Source organism: Cupressus sempervirens, chromosome 9 (assembly GCF_028749045.1).
Source record: "Cupressus sempervirens isolate cs-2001-9-10 chromosome 9, ASM2874904v1, whole genome shotgun sequence".
NCBI lineage: Eukaryota > Viridiplantae > Streptophyta > Pinopsida > Cupressales > Cupressaceae > Cupressus > Cupressus sempervirens.
In genome coordinates, this window is record NC_143126.1 from 822007592 (window position 1) to 822027294 (window position 19703).

Here is a 19703-nt window from a genome sequence, read left to right on the forward strand (position 1 = left end):
TAAAAAGGGACTTGTTCAATCTATGAAATGCTCTAATATTTGTTTATTACAAGGGATATTTGATACTATTTAGGCGTTGGTTATTTTCAGTTTATTTTATAATTATTTCTTGTATCGCATATACTGAACAGCAATAATGAAATACATTTGGTATTTCTTTGTAAGTTTTTGTGTGGCTTACTAGTTGAAAAAGTTATTATAATATTGTAAGTTTGGATGGCTAAGCTGCTGTTACAGTAAACAATCTAACAATAAATTTTTGCAGTTTTCTGTAAGACTAATATTAGCTGGCGACAAGCCAATTTCAGTTATATTTAGCATTGAGTTTGTTATCCATTGTGAAATTGCAAATATAATTAATTTTAGTTTGAGACATTACTACTGCAGTGAAAATATTTATTTCTGCTATCGGAATTTAGTCATTTTGGATGGATTATCAGGTTGACAAGATTTTTAACTTGACTAAGATAAACTTATGATACATGAGGGGATTGAAATTGACTGAAGACTGCTTGCAAGGACGATCATAATTGATAACTTACTTGATGAGCAAGTGGACATGAAAAACATCTAGCAAAATTCAAGAGACATTGATTTTTTGACTTGATCAGGCTAAGGCAACAAAGGGACTTAGCATGCAATTGGAAGACCAACATGACTTTCAAGAGAATGGCTTGATGACACATGTCAGTTAAGGGACAAGTAAAGTTTAATATTTCTCAAGGTCATTTGTTTTGGCCTTTGAAAGTGATAGCAGATATAAGCATCTTACTATCTCTTTAGTTATCATGGATTATAACCAGGTATAAAATATTATAACAACACATTATATTATATAAATATTATGATAAATTGAATTTATAAACAATAATACAGAAACTTCACTTATCATTCGATTTGGCCTTCAATAGCAACTATTTACTAATAGTATTATAGTGATAAACATCTTATCACTTTTGTTCATGGAATGCAACCAGGCTGGTCATAGCATTGGATTTACTTTTCATTGAAATGATGTTTAAAATGACATCAAATTTTATTTTATGTATAAAAACTTGAACAGAAAATATAAGACAGTTTAGAATAGACATACAATTTGATTTATATATTTTTTTTGAAAATGACGTTGAAAGCAACATCAAACTTTATTATGACTTAAAAAATAGAAAAATGTAAGAGTTGCCAGTTTTCTTATGCTTTATAACAGAGCATCTATTATTATTTATGTGAACTATAAATCAGGAGGAAAAGGAATGAAACTAATCCCATATCCAATATGATTGAAGATAAATCGGGGTTTTTTTACATTTCGTTAAGAAATTAGCATTGCGGCTCTTTCAATATAATCAAGAAGACATGGATAATTAATAAACTATATCTGATTTTTATTGCTTTGAAGGTCTACTTTGTAATAGCTACTTAAGTAAATGTTTCTATAACTCCCTTTGCCCACAGAAGAATAAACTAAGTTTTTTGTTTTATGAGCAGGTTGTTCCTATACCATTATCCAAGGCATCAGCTGTGCGAAGTGAATTCATATCAGCAGGCAAGAAGTTAGGTTTCGAATTTGATGTAGTCAAACCTGGTGAGTTTTTAACACTGAAATGAGTTCCTTCTAGCATTCTATTAATATTATCTCCTTGCGAATAATTGCATAAGAAGGTAAACAATAAACTATGGAATAGTTATCTCTAGGAATTGAGTCCCTAGGGACTTTACCAGAAAACACATCTAGATGGTTTCTTATTGGTTCCAATGGAAAAGATGACAAGAGAGGAAGGACTAAAAGAATATTTTTATTTATTCTGAATGGTTTTATACACTTTATTAGCTCTCAATACCGAAATGACATTACTAACTAGCTACACTTAAGGCTAAAAGTTTGCAGGCCAACCTTTGAATCCGATTTAAGAAAATCGTGGTATAAATATTTCCATGGAAGTGTGATGGTTATTTTTATAATGAAGCGTTTATAAGGGTTAAAAAGTAGCATATAGATTTATTATCTTTGTTTGTCTCAGATATGACAAGTATTCACTAGCTTAGATGATGCTTCTTGCATCATGCATTTTACCTTGAAAATTTGATTTGTCAAAGCTTTATGATTGTGGATGAGGTATCATTAATGAGACATAATGGCAGTTTATGTGTGGTGTCATTAGTTTAGCAAAAGTATCGATGACTGTAGTCCCACTTTATGATTCCAAATACTAAAGCTGGGTTGGTCCTGTTAACGTGAGTTTTATGCCACTACAACATGCATAATCGAATACTTAGTATTCTAAGATGAAACACCAAATTTCAAACTCTCTTGAATAAGGATGCTCATACCTTAAACAATGTATATGGATTGTGTGATCAAATGAGCCAACCCCAAGATTCCTTCCAATTGTTTACTTAACTCAGTTATAGTGATGTGATACGCTAGCTATCACAAAGGGATTTGTGTTGTTCAATTAGTAGATATCAACTACTTCAATTTCTTGCAACTACCAAACAAACTGCAAAGGAATAAAGGGTTTAAAAATCCATTATACTCTTATAATGCAAGAAATTGTGAATGCCTTTGTGATTCTGCTAGACTTAGTTTAGCTATTGACATCAACCAAGCTAGTGCGATCACTTAAGGTAGATGAAAGATGTTCAAACTATCACCATTCCATTAACACTATCCATTGATACATATCATTGTGCAAGCAATATTCGAAGTAAAGCTCATAAATGCGCCATTCAACCATTCAAGACGTACTTACAATTAGCAAGCAACTAGTGGTTTGGTCTAAGAGAGTTTATCAAATATGCATCAAAAATATCTTCCATTCAACTAAACATATTTCTAACTAACATGAAATGAAATCCTAATTTAAGTAAGGAAATGTAGAAACCATGCATTAGTCCAAAGCAACACAAGTAATCCACCATGAATACCAACAAGCAATTACTTTGATAGCATTATGCCAACAATTTGTCCAAGTCACTCCTACTATACTCTACCTCTAATCTAATCTCATTCAATGAGTTACAGATGAGAAGGTCTTGACCCTTTATAATTGTCCAGTTACAATAAGGGTCAAGATCGTTTCAAGGTCAAGGGCCAAGATTGTTTTAAGGTCAAGGGCCAATATTTCTCCAACAATGCTCTAATCCAGCTAGTAGTTACAAGCATTAAATGCTCATCCAAGTACATAAAAGTGCCACCTTGTGGGCCAATAAGAAAATTACAGTGCCTTGATTGACCTATCAGCAAATAGGTTAAGTAGAAGCCTTATGGAGACTCCACATGTAAACTTGGCATGGTTTGATTGAATGTTCTTGGACACATGTAAACTTGAATTTTCTGATTGGCTGGAAATGGGTAGGCACCACCTTTGCATTCTTATCTTGCAATCTTCGTTTTAATTCCATTTCTCCATGTTCGAAATTTGGAAATCTTCTCATTGGCATGACCTTGAACTTACTCGTACATGAAATCTTGATGCCTTGACCTTGAACTTCTTGATGACTTGAACTTTATTGGTATCTTGACTTATCCATTCTAAGAGGTGTTGTATATATTTGCAACAAATTTGAATATACAATTTTGATCATCATATCAGATATGACTTCCTTCATGTTGCTTTGTAGTTGCCGTTGCCTTTGCACACAAAACTGTACAACTTTTCCATCCTCCTTTTTGTCATCCATTGTACTTGCATTGTTGAAATCTTGAACGCTTGTACTTTGCATTTTCTTGTCCTTGAACATCTCCTTCATTCCCTTGCAAAACATGAAAATACTCATGTTAAGTTTCTAAAAAATGGCAAAGGTAAACAAAATCAAGATATTCTGATAATTAAAGATTGCATGAATTCAACTACATTTTGAGGTTGCATTGGAAAACAATTAATAACTCCTAACATTGAATTTTGAATTTCCAACTTTATGAGTTTCAGTCTCTGAGCATAATTTTGAATTTTCCAAAGTTTAGTGTTCTGATTTTATATTGCCTCTCTGATTTTTGCACTTAAATGGTCAGCCCTGCTCTGATTATTATTTGAATTACACTTGAGTTTTGAAATGAAGACACTTACCTTTCATATATAGGGGTTCAAACTCAAAAGGGCATGTCCATTGGAGAAAGGGGCCAACCTGATGCATTTTGCTAAAACATTTGATTTCGAAAAAATTGTGCTTCCTTCCATTGTGGATGTTGACAAATTAATTGAAGCAACAAGTCACTTCATTTCTCACCTCATAGATGACTTGGATTTTGTATCATGTTGGGCCTATACACTAAACATGGGGCATGCTTTTCTTTTGTTTGTGCATTGGATTTGAGCGTTTGTACACTATTTTTTAGTGATTAACAATTGTGAAAGATTTTTTTAACAGAGTTTTTACCAATTTGCAAAGAATTTTAATGATTGTGCATCATTTTGGAGGGATTGTGCACGATTTTTGAGCAATTGTGCAATTTTTGAACCCAAGTTTATTTTTTCTTAAAAAAAACTAAGTGATAATTTATATTTTATGCTTGGAGGTTGGAGGATTTATATAAAATATAACATTTAAGCATAAGTCACATATTTTATATAAATATTATCAGGATGTTTGAGAGTGGTTTTAGATTCCTAGGAGTTATAATGGAGATTATAAATTTTGGGAGATACTGAAAATTTTCAAACTCAACTAAATGTCAAGAATCAACTTGCCTCCGTTAGTGTTCTTTGACTTCCCAAGATAAATTTGATACTAGAATTAGGATTTCCAAGAATTCCAATTCATTTAATTACAAATCTTGACTCCAATTCCACATCTTGACTAGCTTGGCCCAACTCTCACTCATGTCTTTGACTTTGCTATCCAACGATTTGAAGTTACCTACGTACCGCAGGGACGCATCCCTACCTAAAAAAGCCATGTTTATGAGATGAGGACGTTCCCGTCTAAAAAAGCCATGTTTCTGAGACGGGCATGTCCCCAGGATAGGTATGTGACATCCCCTCGTCGTCCCCAGATGAGAAAAAACACTAGGAGACATCCCTAGTACTTGGGGACGCCTGGGAGGGAAAAGGGGATGACAAACCATCCCCGGTATGGAAAGGGAAGATCTAGAGGTCCCTCGACCATACCAAGGACGACCGGTCATCCCCAATTTTTTCAATGTAAAAAAAAGGTGAACAAAAAAACATAAGTTTTCTACTCCAACTTGGTTGCCCAGGTGGGCCCCACCCTTCTAAATGCCCTCAAAGGTAAAAAAAAGACCACATTATGGTTTTTTTGTCATTTGTTTGGTTTTGCTTGTGAATTTGGAGTGTGTTATAGTTGGTTGGGGTTTTCATTTTGCAAGAAGAGGAGGTGAATTTTTTGCATCCAAGAGCTTGATCAGGGGTTTGAGCTTCCTTTCTTGTGCACCAAGTAAGTATGAAACTTTTTATGCTTCCATTTTCCATTTTTAAAATAGATTTGCAGCTTGAAAAGTCTGAATTTTTAATGTTTTTTTATTGTTTCATCTCATATTTCCCTTGTATATTTAAATATCAAAACAAAGCACAATGAGCAGCAGTGGGAATACTAGTAGTAGTGGTGATGAGGAAGAAAATGTGGTTGAAGGTGATATTGCTAGTAGTGGGACTAGGAAAAGAGTTGATTTTAAATCTGATTTGTTTAAATGCCCTTCCACCATCATGAAAGATTTTGCAAAGGGTCCTTTTAATAGGAAAAATCCTCATCTCGAATATGTCACACCTAGCTCAAAATATAAAAAGAATTCAAAAGGGACTAGGATGTGAGATTGCCATGTTTGTCTTGATGAATTTAGGGGCAGCTATACAAAGGTGAAGTCACACATTTTAGGTGTTGCATGCCATGGAGTGAAAGCTTGTCCTAACTTGACTAATGAACAAAGATTAGAATATCAAATATTAAAATTAGAGGCTGAAATAGAGGGGCAAAATTTGACAATGACATCACCATCTATTCAGTCACAATTATCTAGGCATATGTCATCTACCATTGGTACTACTGGCAGCCCTACTGAGTCTAGAGGGAAGAGAAAGATGAGTAGTGGTGAGAAGGGCACAGTGAAAAATATCTTTAATGCACAGGCAAAGGAAAAGTGTAAGGCATCCATTGGTAGATTCTTTGTTGCTAATGGTATCCCATATCATGCAGCCTGTTCCACTTATTTTAAACAAATGGTGAAAGATATATTGAATATGAATCCCTCATTTGTACCCCCTGGTGAGCATAAGCTACGAACCAACATCCTAGATGAAGAGTACTCTAGGGTTTCTTTGTTGTTTGAGAATATGAAATGTACCTGTGTTAGGACGGGCTGCTCTATTGTGATGGATGGGTGGACCGATGTTAGACATCGACCACTCATCAATATCATTGTCACATCCCCTGTTGGCTCTTATTTCTTGAAAGCTATAGATTGCTTAGGAAAGGATGCAAAATTTCAGTTCATTTTGAGAGATGCCATAGAGAAGGTTGGGTCGGCTAGGTTAGTACAAGTTATCCTAGATTCTATAGTTATGTGCAAATCAGTTGGTTTGATGATAGAGGGTGCTTATAGGCACATCTTTTGTACCCCTTGTGTTAATGCCTTGAAAAATGCATTGAAGGACATAGGGAAGATTGAATGGGTGAAACATGCAGTGTTAGAAGCTAGAGAAGTGTAAATGTTTATATGCAACTACCACACTTCATTTGCTCTATTCGGGTCCTTCTTTAAGGAGTTTCTCAAACTAGCCGAGGCAAGGTATGCCAATTTTAATTATAGTTTACTTTTTGTTTGCTTTAAGTTTATTTTTATTATAATTGTTACAAACTTACATGTGATGTTTTTAATCATTAATGTTTAACTTCATTATAATTTATAATTGTCTCTATAAGTATTTGTAATATCCTAATCATAGAGCTTCAAAATAAATATAAGTATTAAAATGAACACATTTATGAATACGTGCATCATTAGCATATAAAATATAATTAATTAAAATAAGATCAACAATATAAATGACTAATTACATAAATAAAGCATAGTTAATTATATTGATATCATAATTAAAATATTAAAATAATTACTAAGCTATAATAATTAAGTGATAAACAATTACTTATAACTATTCAAGAAACTACTAGTAAATAGGACTCTCCCATGATAAATCAAATAACATAATATATAAATATTAAACAGTTACAAATAAACAATTGCAATACAATATTAAAATAGTAAATTTGCAATCAAATAATAAGCTGACCGCATGGGACACAACCTGTGGGAAAAGGTATGTGAGTGCATATAAAAGACTTGAGTATGGGAAGTACAGAGAAATAAGGAGTGAATTATTAGGAAGGTGACTGGAAAATAAGTAAAAATGATAAAGTGAATTTTTTGAATGACAATAAACAAGTAATTAAAAAAAATATCAAACAAATAATCAACATATAAATAGCAGCAATATTTACATGGCTGAAAAAATATAGCAGAAAAATTTACATGGTTGGAAATTCAAGAACATCTCCATCCCATTTTCCACTTACATGGGAAAAAGCAACCTATATGGAAATATTAAAATGCAGAAAAAGTAAGTCTTTAAAGATGCATGACATAGAAACCAAAAAGATAAAGGAGTAACCAAATGACTGGCATTAGAAATATGATTTAATAAATAGGATCTAAAAATGAAGGAGCAACAAATAAGGGATGGAGGAAGTGTGGATAAGAATATAAAGAAGAAGAATTTCAAGTTAAAGTATCAACAATAAAATAAACGAAAGGACTCTTAGTAAAGAATGTATTAAAACTAAAGGAGATAATTAGATATAATTAAATAAGAGATTTAAATGGAATGATGTGAATTTAAAGAAATATCAAAATATAATCAAATAGAGAACTTGCACGTTGATTGAAATAGTTCTTTTAAAAAAAGAAGTTCCCTGCTTAGTTTGATCAAAGAAGTTGAACTCTGGCTAGTGAAATTTTGTCAAACAGTTGGCATGTAACCTTGGCATTAAACTTTGATGCTGCTGTGAATAGTCCAATTCCAGAATATATATAACAATATGACTAAGAAATCTGCACACAGTGTGACAACCTTAGGAACTAACAGTATTGTATGTATATTACTCTTCAAGTACAACAGATCACATAAAATGTTTTGTCTAACTTGGATTATAGAGAAATAATTACTGAACGAGTTCACACGTAATTATTTATGTTTAAAGCACCAACACATGGTATTACAAACATAGACAAGGAAATAATGGATCCTATATATTGCAGTTGGTAATGAATTGGACTACTTATCTATGACATACTCTTCAAGGTCACTGTTCTGGAGCTGCCAATGCCCAGTCACTCTGCTACCTGTATTGGTTCCTAGAATTTGTCTTGGTGTGAAGGCCTTGACTACTTGTCTACCTGCTCTTCTACGTCACCTCACTTATGTCGGCTAAGTACTAGTCCCTGCATATGAATAAATGAGCCATGCACAGATCCTCTATCAATCCTTTCGGGTAGTGTTCGGAGCTCTAATCGCTGTTGTATCAGGTTGCTGGAGCTACCTGTACTCCACTTCCCAATTAGACAAGTATCATACTGCTGGGGTACCGTTCAGATGCTCTAATCGCTGTTATATCAGACAAGTATCAGACTGCTGAGGGGATTGTGGTTTTGTTTTACCAGTCGGTTGGATAGACCCGTGTCTCAATATTGTAACCCGTGCCTCCTATAGTGTAGCTGCCATAGATATCTGCAGAACTTCCTCTCTTAATCAGACCTCCACCTTTGATTATGCTACAGTCTGCAAGTATTAATAAGGCTTGGAGAGTTACATTGAGTACCTTGTATTTTCTTCTGCTCTTCACATGGCTCTTGGCTCTATCTTTACTTAGCTGCTGAAGTAACCATCCACCCAAGGAACTTCTCAGCTAATGTAAAAGATGTTGTTTAGTAATGAATGAACCGACTGTCTAGTAAACTTCAAGTCTGGTGTAAAACTCACAAAGAAGACTGGGGCTACGTCTAGCTTCCCACTTCCTAAGGGTTTTCTTCCCTAAGAAGAACATAGTCACATTTAAGCAACTGATAAGGCTTTAAATAATAACATATATTCATGGTGTCCATCCCAATGTAGCTCCACGCTTTTATCACCTCAATATGAGGGAAGACACAAACAACTAGGCAATGTGGGATTAAAAGCCAATTTCGTCTTTTAGTCACTTAAGTAACTTTATAACTTTATAACATTAAAATATTTAAATAAATCACTTAAGTCACTTGAACTTTAATATCTTTTGAAATACTTGTCGGATTGCCATGCTGTCTGAAATAGGAATCTCTCCTCATAATTCCCCATGTGACCAAATATACTCTCTAAAAATAGAAAGGTCCATCTCTATTACCCTTGATTTACTATACATAGTAAGTATAGAAAATGGAGTCCAAATGACATCGAACAAAGGCCAAATCCATAAATCATTGAAAGTTGGAGATGAATCAATCCTCATAAGACCCTCTAACCATCCTCATTAGCCTACAAGGGTCTAATATTAGGCTAATCCCTGAAATTCTGATGCTAGCAACTAATGGGGTCATTACACAAAGGATCCTTGATGAGAGCCAGTGGTCCACAATGAGGTAAGTTGCCGATTTTAAAATTTAATGTTAGTCTTTTGCTTGCTGATTTTCATACTAACAGCCTTAAAAAATTTAAATTTCTAATTCTGATTTTAAATTTTGTTTGCATCTTGTAGATATATTTGCTCTGTTATAGCACTCATTGAAGATGTCATTAGATATGCTGATACTGATACTCCTAGTTTGGGAGAAGTATATGAGACTATTGATAGCATGTTGGGGAAGATGAAGAGAATTGTTGTAGCAAAGGATCCTATATTGGGGTTTTATGAGGAGCATATTAGGCCTATTATGGGGCAGAGGTGGAACATGATGAATACCTCGCTTCATATGGCAGCCTTTTCTGTAAATCCCAAATGGTATGCGTAGTTGGGTGGAAGTGGCCTCCCATGTGATGATCTCGAGGTATTGGATGTCTTCACAAGTCATTGATAAGATGTATTCAGCTCAAGAAGCCTCTACTCTTCGTGCATAGTTCCTTGACTTCACCAACCTTCGTGGCCCAAACTTGGGTAAGCCACAAGCGAGGTTGGATAGAGTAGTTTTGGCATAGAGAGATCCTATTGGATGGTGGACCTGGCATGGGAGAGATACATTTGAGTTAAAAGCACTTGTGACTCGCCTCCTTGCACAGGTTACTAATTCCTCAGCTGCAGAGAGGAATTGGTCCGCATATTCATTTATCCACTTTATCAAGAGGAACAGACTTACCTCTAAAAGAGTGGAGAAGTTAGTGACAATGCATCATGCTCTTTGACTTGCAGATCGTTAGACTCCAGAGTATAGGCAGACACCAGCTTTGCAGTGGGATGTTGAGCCTGAGGATGTGGCCCACAGAGATGATGATGACACAACACTAGGATTGTTGGAGTTCCATTAGATGAGACTACGCTTCTTGTGGAGGATGATTGTGAGGACTCTGATTTTGATGCCATGGTGGCAAAGGCAGAATAGGAGCATTAGTCTGCTTCATTTTTTTATTTTTTATTTTTTATGTTGAACTTGAGCATGATGATGATACATTAATACTTAATGGAAGCCCTCTAGCCTTTGGGCATATTTAGATTTTCAAATTTTTATGATATTGTTCACCGCTAAACTTATATTTAAATATTTAATATTTTTGTTCACATATTGATATGCATATTCACAATTGAGTACTGAAATCGGTTATTATTTCCTAAATGACATTCAAATGGTGTATGTTAAGGTTCTATAATGTTTAAATGACATGCTTTTTGCTTAGTTTCATATGAATGACATGTATATTTGCAAATTTCAATGTATATTTTAAAATTTCCCTATATATAGCCGTCCTCGTTTGTCATTCCCCCCATCCCCAAAATTGCCAAGAATTTTTGCCATACCAGAAACCCGTCTTGCCGTCCCCCACCATCCCCATCTTGGAAACTTGGGGGAACATAGGAAGTTACTCAAACTCAACTCTAAGACTCAGAGACTTGAAAATTTCCGCTGAGCTAAAACTAACTATGACAACCATTGCTACCAAGGCAAAAATAAGGGGTCCTCATTTGCAATTGGGTGATGGTGTGAAAACCTCACAATAGATCCTAGAATTGCTTTTTACTCTCTAGCATAGTTAATAGTTGTGCTTTGCAGAATTGAAATTTCTAGTTTAGTTTGACGTGTCTTAGGATAGTTTAACTATTCTATATAGCTGGTACTAGGTCCGAAGGAGTTTCATGATTAATCATTATTCAAACGAATCAATCTAGGTTGCAAAAGGAGACAATACCAAGAACATCGGGAGCATCTACTGGAAAAGACCAAGCTTGGTAGTTGTCTGCCAAGAGTTGAATTTTATGTTTTTGTACAAAAGGATGATATCAGTTTTATCTACAATGGAATAATTCCTTTTGTCTCTTTTATTGCAACCATGACATTGATATTTCAAGTTACTTAATTTTCTGTTCCCCACATTTCGGATCCCCCATGATACCTTGTGTGTCCATCATTTGATCTAGTGACAATTTAGTGTTAAAATACCCTTAAGAGGATCACCTTGGTGGGTCAGTTCTTTACTGGTACTTGAAATCTGAAACTAAAGTAATTCATTGGACAACTTAAGAGTTGCTCTAGTTTAATTTTGTTCAAATAGAATGCTAGATTTTCGAAAAATGCATTAGAGGCCTTGGAGTAGCAAAATACCAAAAATGTATCAAAAAAGCCAAGGGCTTAGGAAATAAAAACATCATGCCTTAAGTGTGCTCCATCTCATGCCATAACCTCATCACTTCTTTGGGGGAATGCTTATTGCATGAGTTTCCTAAATTTTGGAAAAATAATTTCATTTTCTATTCTCCAAATTTTTATTTCCCACCACAAACAGATAAAAACGTATCATCCAAATGTAAAACTGTGGACAGATTAAACACTATTAATTGCAATATAAATGGGGTATTGTTGTACATACCAAATTATTGTAGGCAAATACCAATATATGCTTTATTACAGTACTGCTTGTACAATCTATATTGTAGACCAGGGAAGATTTTGCCCCAAATCATATGCCTGTCTTAGACTATGATAATCTTTTTATAGTGCCTGACCTGATGTTTGCTAAATGGAACACAATTGTTGACAACCACTTACAGCCAACTCTTAGCAAGTACCTGAAAATAGACAAATGAGTAACAAAACATAAGAAGCCATTTTATGGAAAAGATCTTCCTCCCCCAAAAGAGTAGTTTGATTCTTAGCTGACAAGAAAAGAACAACAATAATGTTAATCATGCAATATCAGACAAACTTTGTAAACTTTTGAAAGTATTGAAGGTAAGGTCCTAATTATGATATTGCTATCAGGATTTATCTGTGTTTTTTTTGAGTCAAACTCAAAAATTAATGTTTCATTTGTTCAATGAAGACAACAGACTCATAACGTGAATATTCTACCATGAAGAGCTGATGAAGATCTTTGGAATGCTAAGATTTTGACAACACTAGTTGAACTATGCAATATGTTTTGCATCTCTTTGTGTAATGTCTATTGCATTCTATTTAGAAATTCTCAGCTATGGTCCTTCCTACCCTTCCTGAAATGATAATTGATGGATGTTTTAAACAAAGGAGAGGGGTACTCCTTGTTTAAGCATTTGTAGAAGATCATTACACAATGCAAACAATCGAGAACTAAAGACATAATAGAACAATTTTATTTTAATAATTTCACTTGATGGTCATTCTACTAACTACAACATTTGTGTTGGAAGTTTACAACCAGCCTATAGAATCCACGACCTTTGATGCCAACTGCAATGGATTTTTCTTGCTGTTGGATCTTTTGTTGCCTTCCAACCAGTGTCATGGAGTCTCCTAATGGGCTGACATAGGGATGTGGGGATGGGTTTTGAAGACAATGGGGCCAAGAGCCTAAATTTGGGGATGGCAAGGGACGACGGTTGAGGGGGCAATGCTGTTATACAAATCAAAGTAAATTGAAATCTTCAAGGCAAAATCTACAATATAACATCTTTGCAAGTGCCCAAGGAATGACAAACTAACTTTTTGAAGTTAAAGATTGCATTTAGTATGTAATGGCATGTGCCATTTAGCAAGCAACCCGGGGGCATCCCAAGCGGAGGTGGAAAAGATGGTGGTTCTGTGGGGGGACGTTTCCCCGCAGTCCCTAAGTCTCAGAAATGTTCCCCTGTAGGGGATGCAATCTTTGTTTCTTTCTGTTTTGTGTGTGTGTGTCTATAGGGGGAGGGGAGGCGGAGGGGGAGCGGGAGCGAGGGTCCTTGTTGAACACTGCTTCTAGCAAGATGTTGGGTAATGAGTTAATCCCTCTTTCTATCTAAAGACACAAAAAACAAGATAAAAATCACCATCTTGAAAAACTAAGATTTTTATTGATACAGAAATTGGCAAAAATCCAAATCTATCACAAATTTAGACAAAGTGAATCAATTTAATTCAACAAAATATGTGCATCTGAGATACTGAAAAATAGAAATCACTTACAAACTATGTTACACGGTGATGCACCCCCTATTTTTGGCCTCTAGGAAACGTCTCGAAAAAGCATCCCTTGCCATCCTCCATTCCCATCCCCAAAACATTGTGGAACAATTTAAAAATCAACACAAGTCAATGTTTTTCATAAGACAACCAAGTTACAAATCGAAATGGGCTTTGATATTAACTAATGGTTCTAAGCTGGCACTAAGACAAATCTATTTTCCATGCAGACATAAAAGTGGTTGAGTTGGAGCGCATTTGTGTCTCAAACAAAATAAGTTTTGTCATTAAAAGTTATATAAAACATAAAAGAGCATAAAAAAATTTAAATATAAAAATATATATAAAATATTAAAAACATATAAAATCTGAAAAAAATGAACATATATATTTAAAAGTTTGTTTATTGTCACTCCTTGCTGTCCCCTATTTTTGAGCCTCTAGGAAATGTCCTGGAAACATGTCCTCTGCCATTCCCCCATCCTCATTACTGAAACACAGTGGAACTGAGTCTACAAATTTAAATGTTTAATAAGAAGGATTAGCAATGGATAGTGTCCCTTCCTTAGGTAATTCAGACTACATCAGAGGTTTGTCTATAATCAGGGATTCCCATAGGTCTGTAGAGTGGTTAGGGGACCCAACTAGGGGTTGTGGAGCTTACCAAGGAGCTATACGAGCAATTATAGATAGTTTATGGTAGTCTCAGTTTCCAGGAGGATCCCTATTTTTAGGAGACTAGGAGATGTTCTTGGAGAAATTCTAAGTCATTCCAGATGGTTTGAGACAGTTTCCTAAATTTTAGGAAGAGGTCCTATTTTTAAGGAGAGAATTGACAATGGCCTTGCTAATTTTAGATATACCCTTGGACCGACATTAACACTCAATTTTCAGTTTAGAGTCTAGATGATGACTTCAGGATTAAAATGGAATATTGAAGTTATTACTTTAATATTTTAAATAAATGAAAAAAAATGCATCTGATAAAGTTAATTTATATTATTTAAAAAAAGTATCCAATAAGTAGACTGGCATAAACATGATGCCTAGGAAGGCTTTAATCAAGTTGCTTAAAAAACAACTTATTATTAAAAATAAAGGAGTCATAAGGGGTTTGAACTTGATGAGGAGAAACAAAGTTTGTAAAAGTAAACTTAATTAAATAAAGCGGAACCCTAAAAGGTCCGATTAGGATTTGGAGTCAATAAAGTAACATGAGGAGGCATCAATTCAGTATTCAAGCATTCATTGTCACAGTAGCAAATTTGGAATTGAGCTCTGAGAAAGAGTTTGGAAAGTAAATCAGACTTCTGGGAACGAAAAGTCCTTGGATAATTGTGGATTGGACGAAAACCTAGTTCACTATTGAGGGGAATCTGTACAAGGTTTCTATTTGCAATTCAGTGGATCTTTTGAAGAATTTATAAATCATTGTTATGCAGATTGAATTTCATTAATACAGTTCAGATTGCTGGAATCGACCATGGAGTAGTTAGTGTTCAATTTCCAGCGTCAGCAATAAAATTGGTGAAGCTACAACTGATGCCTGGAAGTTTGTATCAGAATTGAGGAGATATCGATTTGGAGCAAAAATCAGATTGAAAATACAAATTGCAGATTTAGATTTGAAGGATTTGTTGATTGAATAATTTGCGGATTTGTCTACAGGAAAATCGTCCGAATTGGATGTGCAGATTGCAGCCTGGAAACTATGGTTTGTGGGTAATTTCATCATTCATAAATGCTGTGCAGATCTCGCATTCCTTTCTCCTTGTAATAAGACTCAAATTCTCTAATAAAATCACCTCTTCGACTGCCACTAGAATTCTGGTTATGAAATTGTTGTTTATGGGTGTTTTTGATATTTGATTTGGAGTTGCCATCCTAATTTTACTCATAAATAGATATAAGACCTGCATATTTGTGTTACTTTGTATTTCAAGACTTGTTTCATTGCATATAATTCATGCTTAAACATCAATTATCATTGGATTTGAGAAAACAAACAAAAACAATTGCAAACCCTCACAAAAAGCTTGATTTGCGCTCATTAAAATTCAGAAGAAATCAGGTGGGCTTGGGAAGGGATCTTTCAAACTAACATTCTTCAAATCCCTTAAAACATCTCCCAACTAGCTCTAGAATGCCTCACAGTGGTGTGTGTCATGGATTGTTGAATGAAGGCTTCATAGGCATGAAGCATGTTTTTTAGTTTTTACTCCATGTTTTGCCTTGTGAAACCGACATTTTCCCTTGATTTTAGTTTATACCATAATGAGTTTTTATCTCAAACATGTTGAGTTTTGGGTATTAGTCACCAAGGAATTTGAGTTTTCATCTACCACTCATGATACAAACTCAGTGAGCGAACCTGGAAAAATTGTGGCAAAAAAAGGCAAGTACTCAAAGACTCATAGAGTAGGTAAATCATGCTCATAAGATTAGACAAGCTATAGAATCTATTACTACACAATGCTATGTGACATAAGGAGTTTTCAGCTCAGACTCATTGATCTTTAGCTATTAGTCACCAAGAAAGTTCTTATTTTTCTGTAATAACCCCAGCCGGTTATAGCCTTGTCTAACTCCAATTTTTTTTACTATTCAAATGTTTGACATTCCGTCAAACACTTTGCAAGCAAGCTCTGAACTGAATGATGATAATGTTTCTTTGAAAGTCTGTTATTCGCTTTCAAGATAATGGTTTATATGCTTTTTGGTTTTTTCAAGTTTAAAGATAAATGAAGACCAGTGCCTATAAATTTCTGACGAGTATATAACAACTCAAAATTAATGAAACTCTGATTGTTTACAACTTTACATAACAGATGACAGCTGGGAATTGAAATTGCATAAACTAAAGTGTTTACAATGAACCTGGAGAAAATGGTGTTGCAAGATAGCCGCAGAGCTTGCACCAACAGCTCTCTCTAAGTGTAGCACATGCCCATAACGCTGGGATTTATTTCCCTCTTGTAATATCTACCTGGCACCTTCAGCAGTAAGCTGCCAGCAGCAAGGAAATACCGCAGCCGGGCCCGAGTGTACGAGCAATGGAAAAAATCACACACAAACCTGGCAGCGTGGCCTCTAACTCCACAATGCAGCCTCTTAAAAGTGGATCACAGGCCTGATTAACATTGAATGCAGACCCTAAAATGCAGAATGCAGGTCTCTAGATAATCAACGCTGGTCCAATCCAAATCCCAAACACTGCAAATATGATGAACGGCAGCCTCTTAATGCACAATTTGATACCCTAAAACAGTGCCCAGGACTGTAGGAATCTGGACGTCCAGCTATGTCAACTCTTCCAACAGGCAATGCCCTCTATCGCAGATATAAGTATGATCATCTTCAGCAATGAATGGTGCCTCCCATCATAGTTAGCACAGCCAAGGAAGACAATAGCAATCCCAGAATGCTTATACTTCTCAGCTACAGCAGCAACAGTATGAGAAGTCACAATCTCAGTCCAAAAGCATTATACATTAGCAATGGTTTGAAGCTCACAAACTCGTAAACCTTCACAAGAGAAAAAATAAAATAAAGAGACAAATGGATGATCAATTCTCATAATGGGAGCCATATTTATAATCTCCATTGTGCAACTTAGCTTTAACTATACACTTTTCACTTAAAAATCTTTTTGCTTTATACTTAGGCACATAATATAATTTATTAATTTCCTTTTTGGCTCCCAAAAATGACATTTTCAACCGTATCATGAAATTTTGACACACAAGGTCATTGTTTCTTGTGCCAAAGATTTTAAAACTTTTCAAACCGGTTGCAACGATCTATGACACTAAGGTGACCAACATACAATACCATAAATGTTGTCGGTAAAATCTATAGTGTAGCCGATGGGTAGAAGTGTATCGGAAAGGGCGCATGACGGTTGAGTCACCCCTTCGGAAAAGTATACATACAACGTCCGGAAGGGACTTTGGGACATCATCAAAATCATTGGAAGCATCATAATCATATTGTAAGCATTGGATTGCATATTGCGTATATGAATAAAGTATCTGTTCTGTGTTATATCTTACTGTATTACATTCGATAAGTATCCGTTTACCCTGTATGGTAAACATTTGGCGCCATTGCCAGTCAAACCTGGAATGGAGGAAGTGTTATGAAGATTAATGCCGAATCTTCTTAACAAGGATAGGAATAAGATAAAAGATAAGGATGAAATACGCACAACACAGGAAGTTTTAATTTTAGCAAAATAGGCGGAGCATAGACAAAAGCTTCAGCAGATTATTGACAGACACCAAGGGGGTGAAGGAGCATAGACAGAGGGAGTGCATTGACCTAGCAGACCAAGGAGTGCCGAGGAATTGCTAGAAGAGACTTGACAGCGATTGAATTTGGTGGAAGAGACAAGGGAGGAGTTTCTTAACCTGTATACATTGAGGGTAGAGAATCTGAATTGAAGGGAAGTAACTCGCACGACTCGAAGTGCCAAAGGAGCACGAGTGTGGAGTGAACTCTTCGTTCTCGATACACCCGACGAACAGATATAGGCAGAGAATCGAACAACTACACGTGAGGAAGATCTTTTCTCACTAGGTAACGCGGTTGTTGGAAGTAGGGTGGTTGTCTGAAGCAACGCAGTTGTGTAGAACAACACGAGTACTTAGAACAATGCGAGTGCGCAACAAGCACCACCACTTCAGAAGAAAGTAGTAATGGTAGAACCAAAGGAGAAATTGCCGAAGTTTAATGGTGATGGGACGATAGATCCTATCAGACATTGCAAGACATGTGAAACAATATGGACGGCAAATGGTGTAACAGATGAGGATGATTGGGTTCGACAGTTCCTAGTGACCCTACGGGGTGTAGCAAATGATTGGTTTGTAGATGCCGATCCTAAGAAATTAACTACATGGGCAGACGTTAGGAAGGAGATCATAGCAGAGTTTCGACTGCTAAGGGACGATAACAAAATTGTAGCAGAAATATACAGTACAAAGCAGGGAAAGAATAAAATGATCCATGTATACGGAAGAAGGCTGAAAGAGTTGGTGGGGAAGATGGAGAGCCCATTGGCTGACGGATTAAAGAAATGATGGTTTGTTGATGGGCTACGATCGGCTTTGAAGAAGAAAATGAAGATTGTACCTCCAACATCGTACGCAGATGCGTATAATCGGGTGATGGATTTGGAGAGAGAAAAAAACAAGAAAGAAGAAGCACAAATCATTGGACTTAGACGATTCATCGTCCAAAAGTAGCAGTAGTTATGAAGAATCAAGTAAGAAAGTTTGAGCGTTGCAGAAGGATATGCTATGGATGATGAAGGAATTTAAAAGTCTGAAGAAGAATGTTGACTCAGTGAAGGGGGAATTGTGGTGTACAGGTTGTAAGGAGGGCCACATAAAGGGCTCTTGCCTGAAAAAACAATTTTGTGATATCTGCCAGATTGCGGAACATTCTACAAAGGAATGCCCATTCAACATGAAGACAAAGGGACATCAACAAGTGCTACTGAAGGAGGAAGTATCTAGTAGAGCAGGAATGATCACAAACAATAACGATGCAACCTCAGGAGGGTATCACAACAATAATTGGCACAGAAGGGGTGTTAATAATAACAATAATAACAATGGAGGTTGGAGTTGGATATAGTATGATTCGAGTGGATGACCGATGATACAATGCCGTGTGTGCAACCTCTAAGGGCACTTCGCCAAAGATTACCACAAAGGAGACGACACAACTATTATGAAGATGGTGTGGTCCGAGAGGCCATGAGGATTCGAAATGCTCGAAGCAGGGGGTGAACTTGTTAAGCATCGAAACATGTGATGAGGAAACACTAGCCATTACGCGTGAGCAAGTGAAGAAGGCAAAGTACCATGATGTAGAGGAAGAAAAGAAGAGGTTGCAGCAAGCATGCATGGAGTTGGAAAAACAAATGGAAATGGAGAAATTACAAACAAAAGACTCTGCTGGTATCTCGAGGAGAAACTTGGCAGAACAAAACATGATAAGGCAGGTAATGCAAATAGAAGTCCCTATAAAATTATATGACCTTACAATGCCTTATTTACGGAAGACGATTTTGAACATGACACCAATC

General features: G+C 35.7%; 1 protein-coding gene across 2 annotated transcripts in view; it reads left to right on the forward strand.

Moving 5' to 3' along the window:
- LOC149541217 (CwfJ-like family protein / zinc finger (CCCH-type) family protein) overlaps positions 1–19703 on the forward strand; it is a 229646-nt gene that overhangs the window by 171160 nt on the left and 38783 nt on the right. For both annotated transcript variants that reach the window (XM_089802225.1, XM_089802224.1), the window contains exon 8: positions 1489–1585. In XM_089802225.1, coding sequence (XP_089658351.1) covers positions 1489–1585 — 97 coding nt within the window. The remainder of the gene's footprint in view (positions 1–1488; positions 1586–19703) is intronic.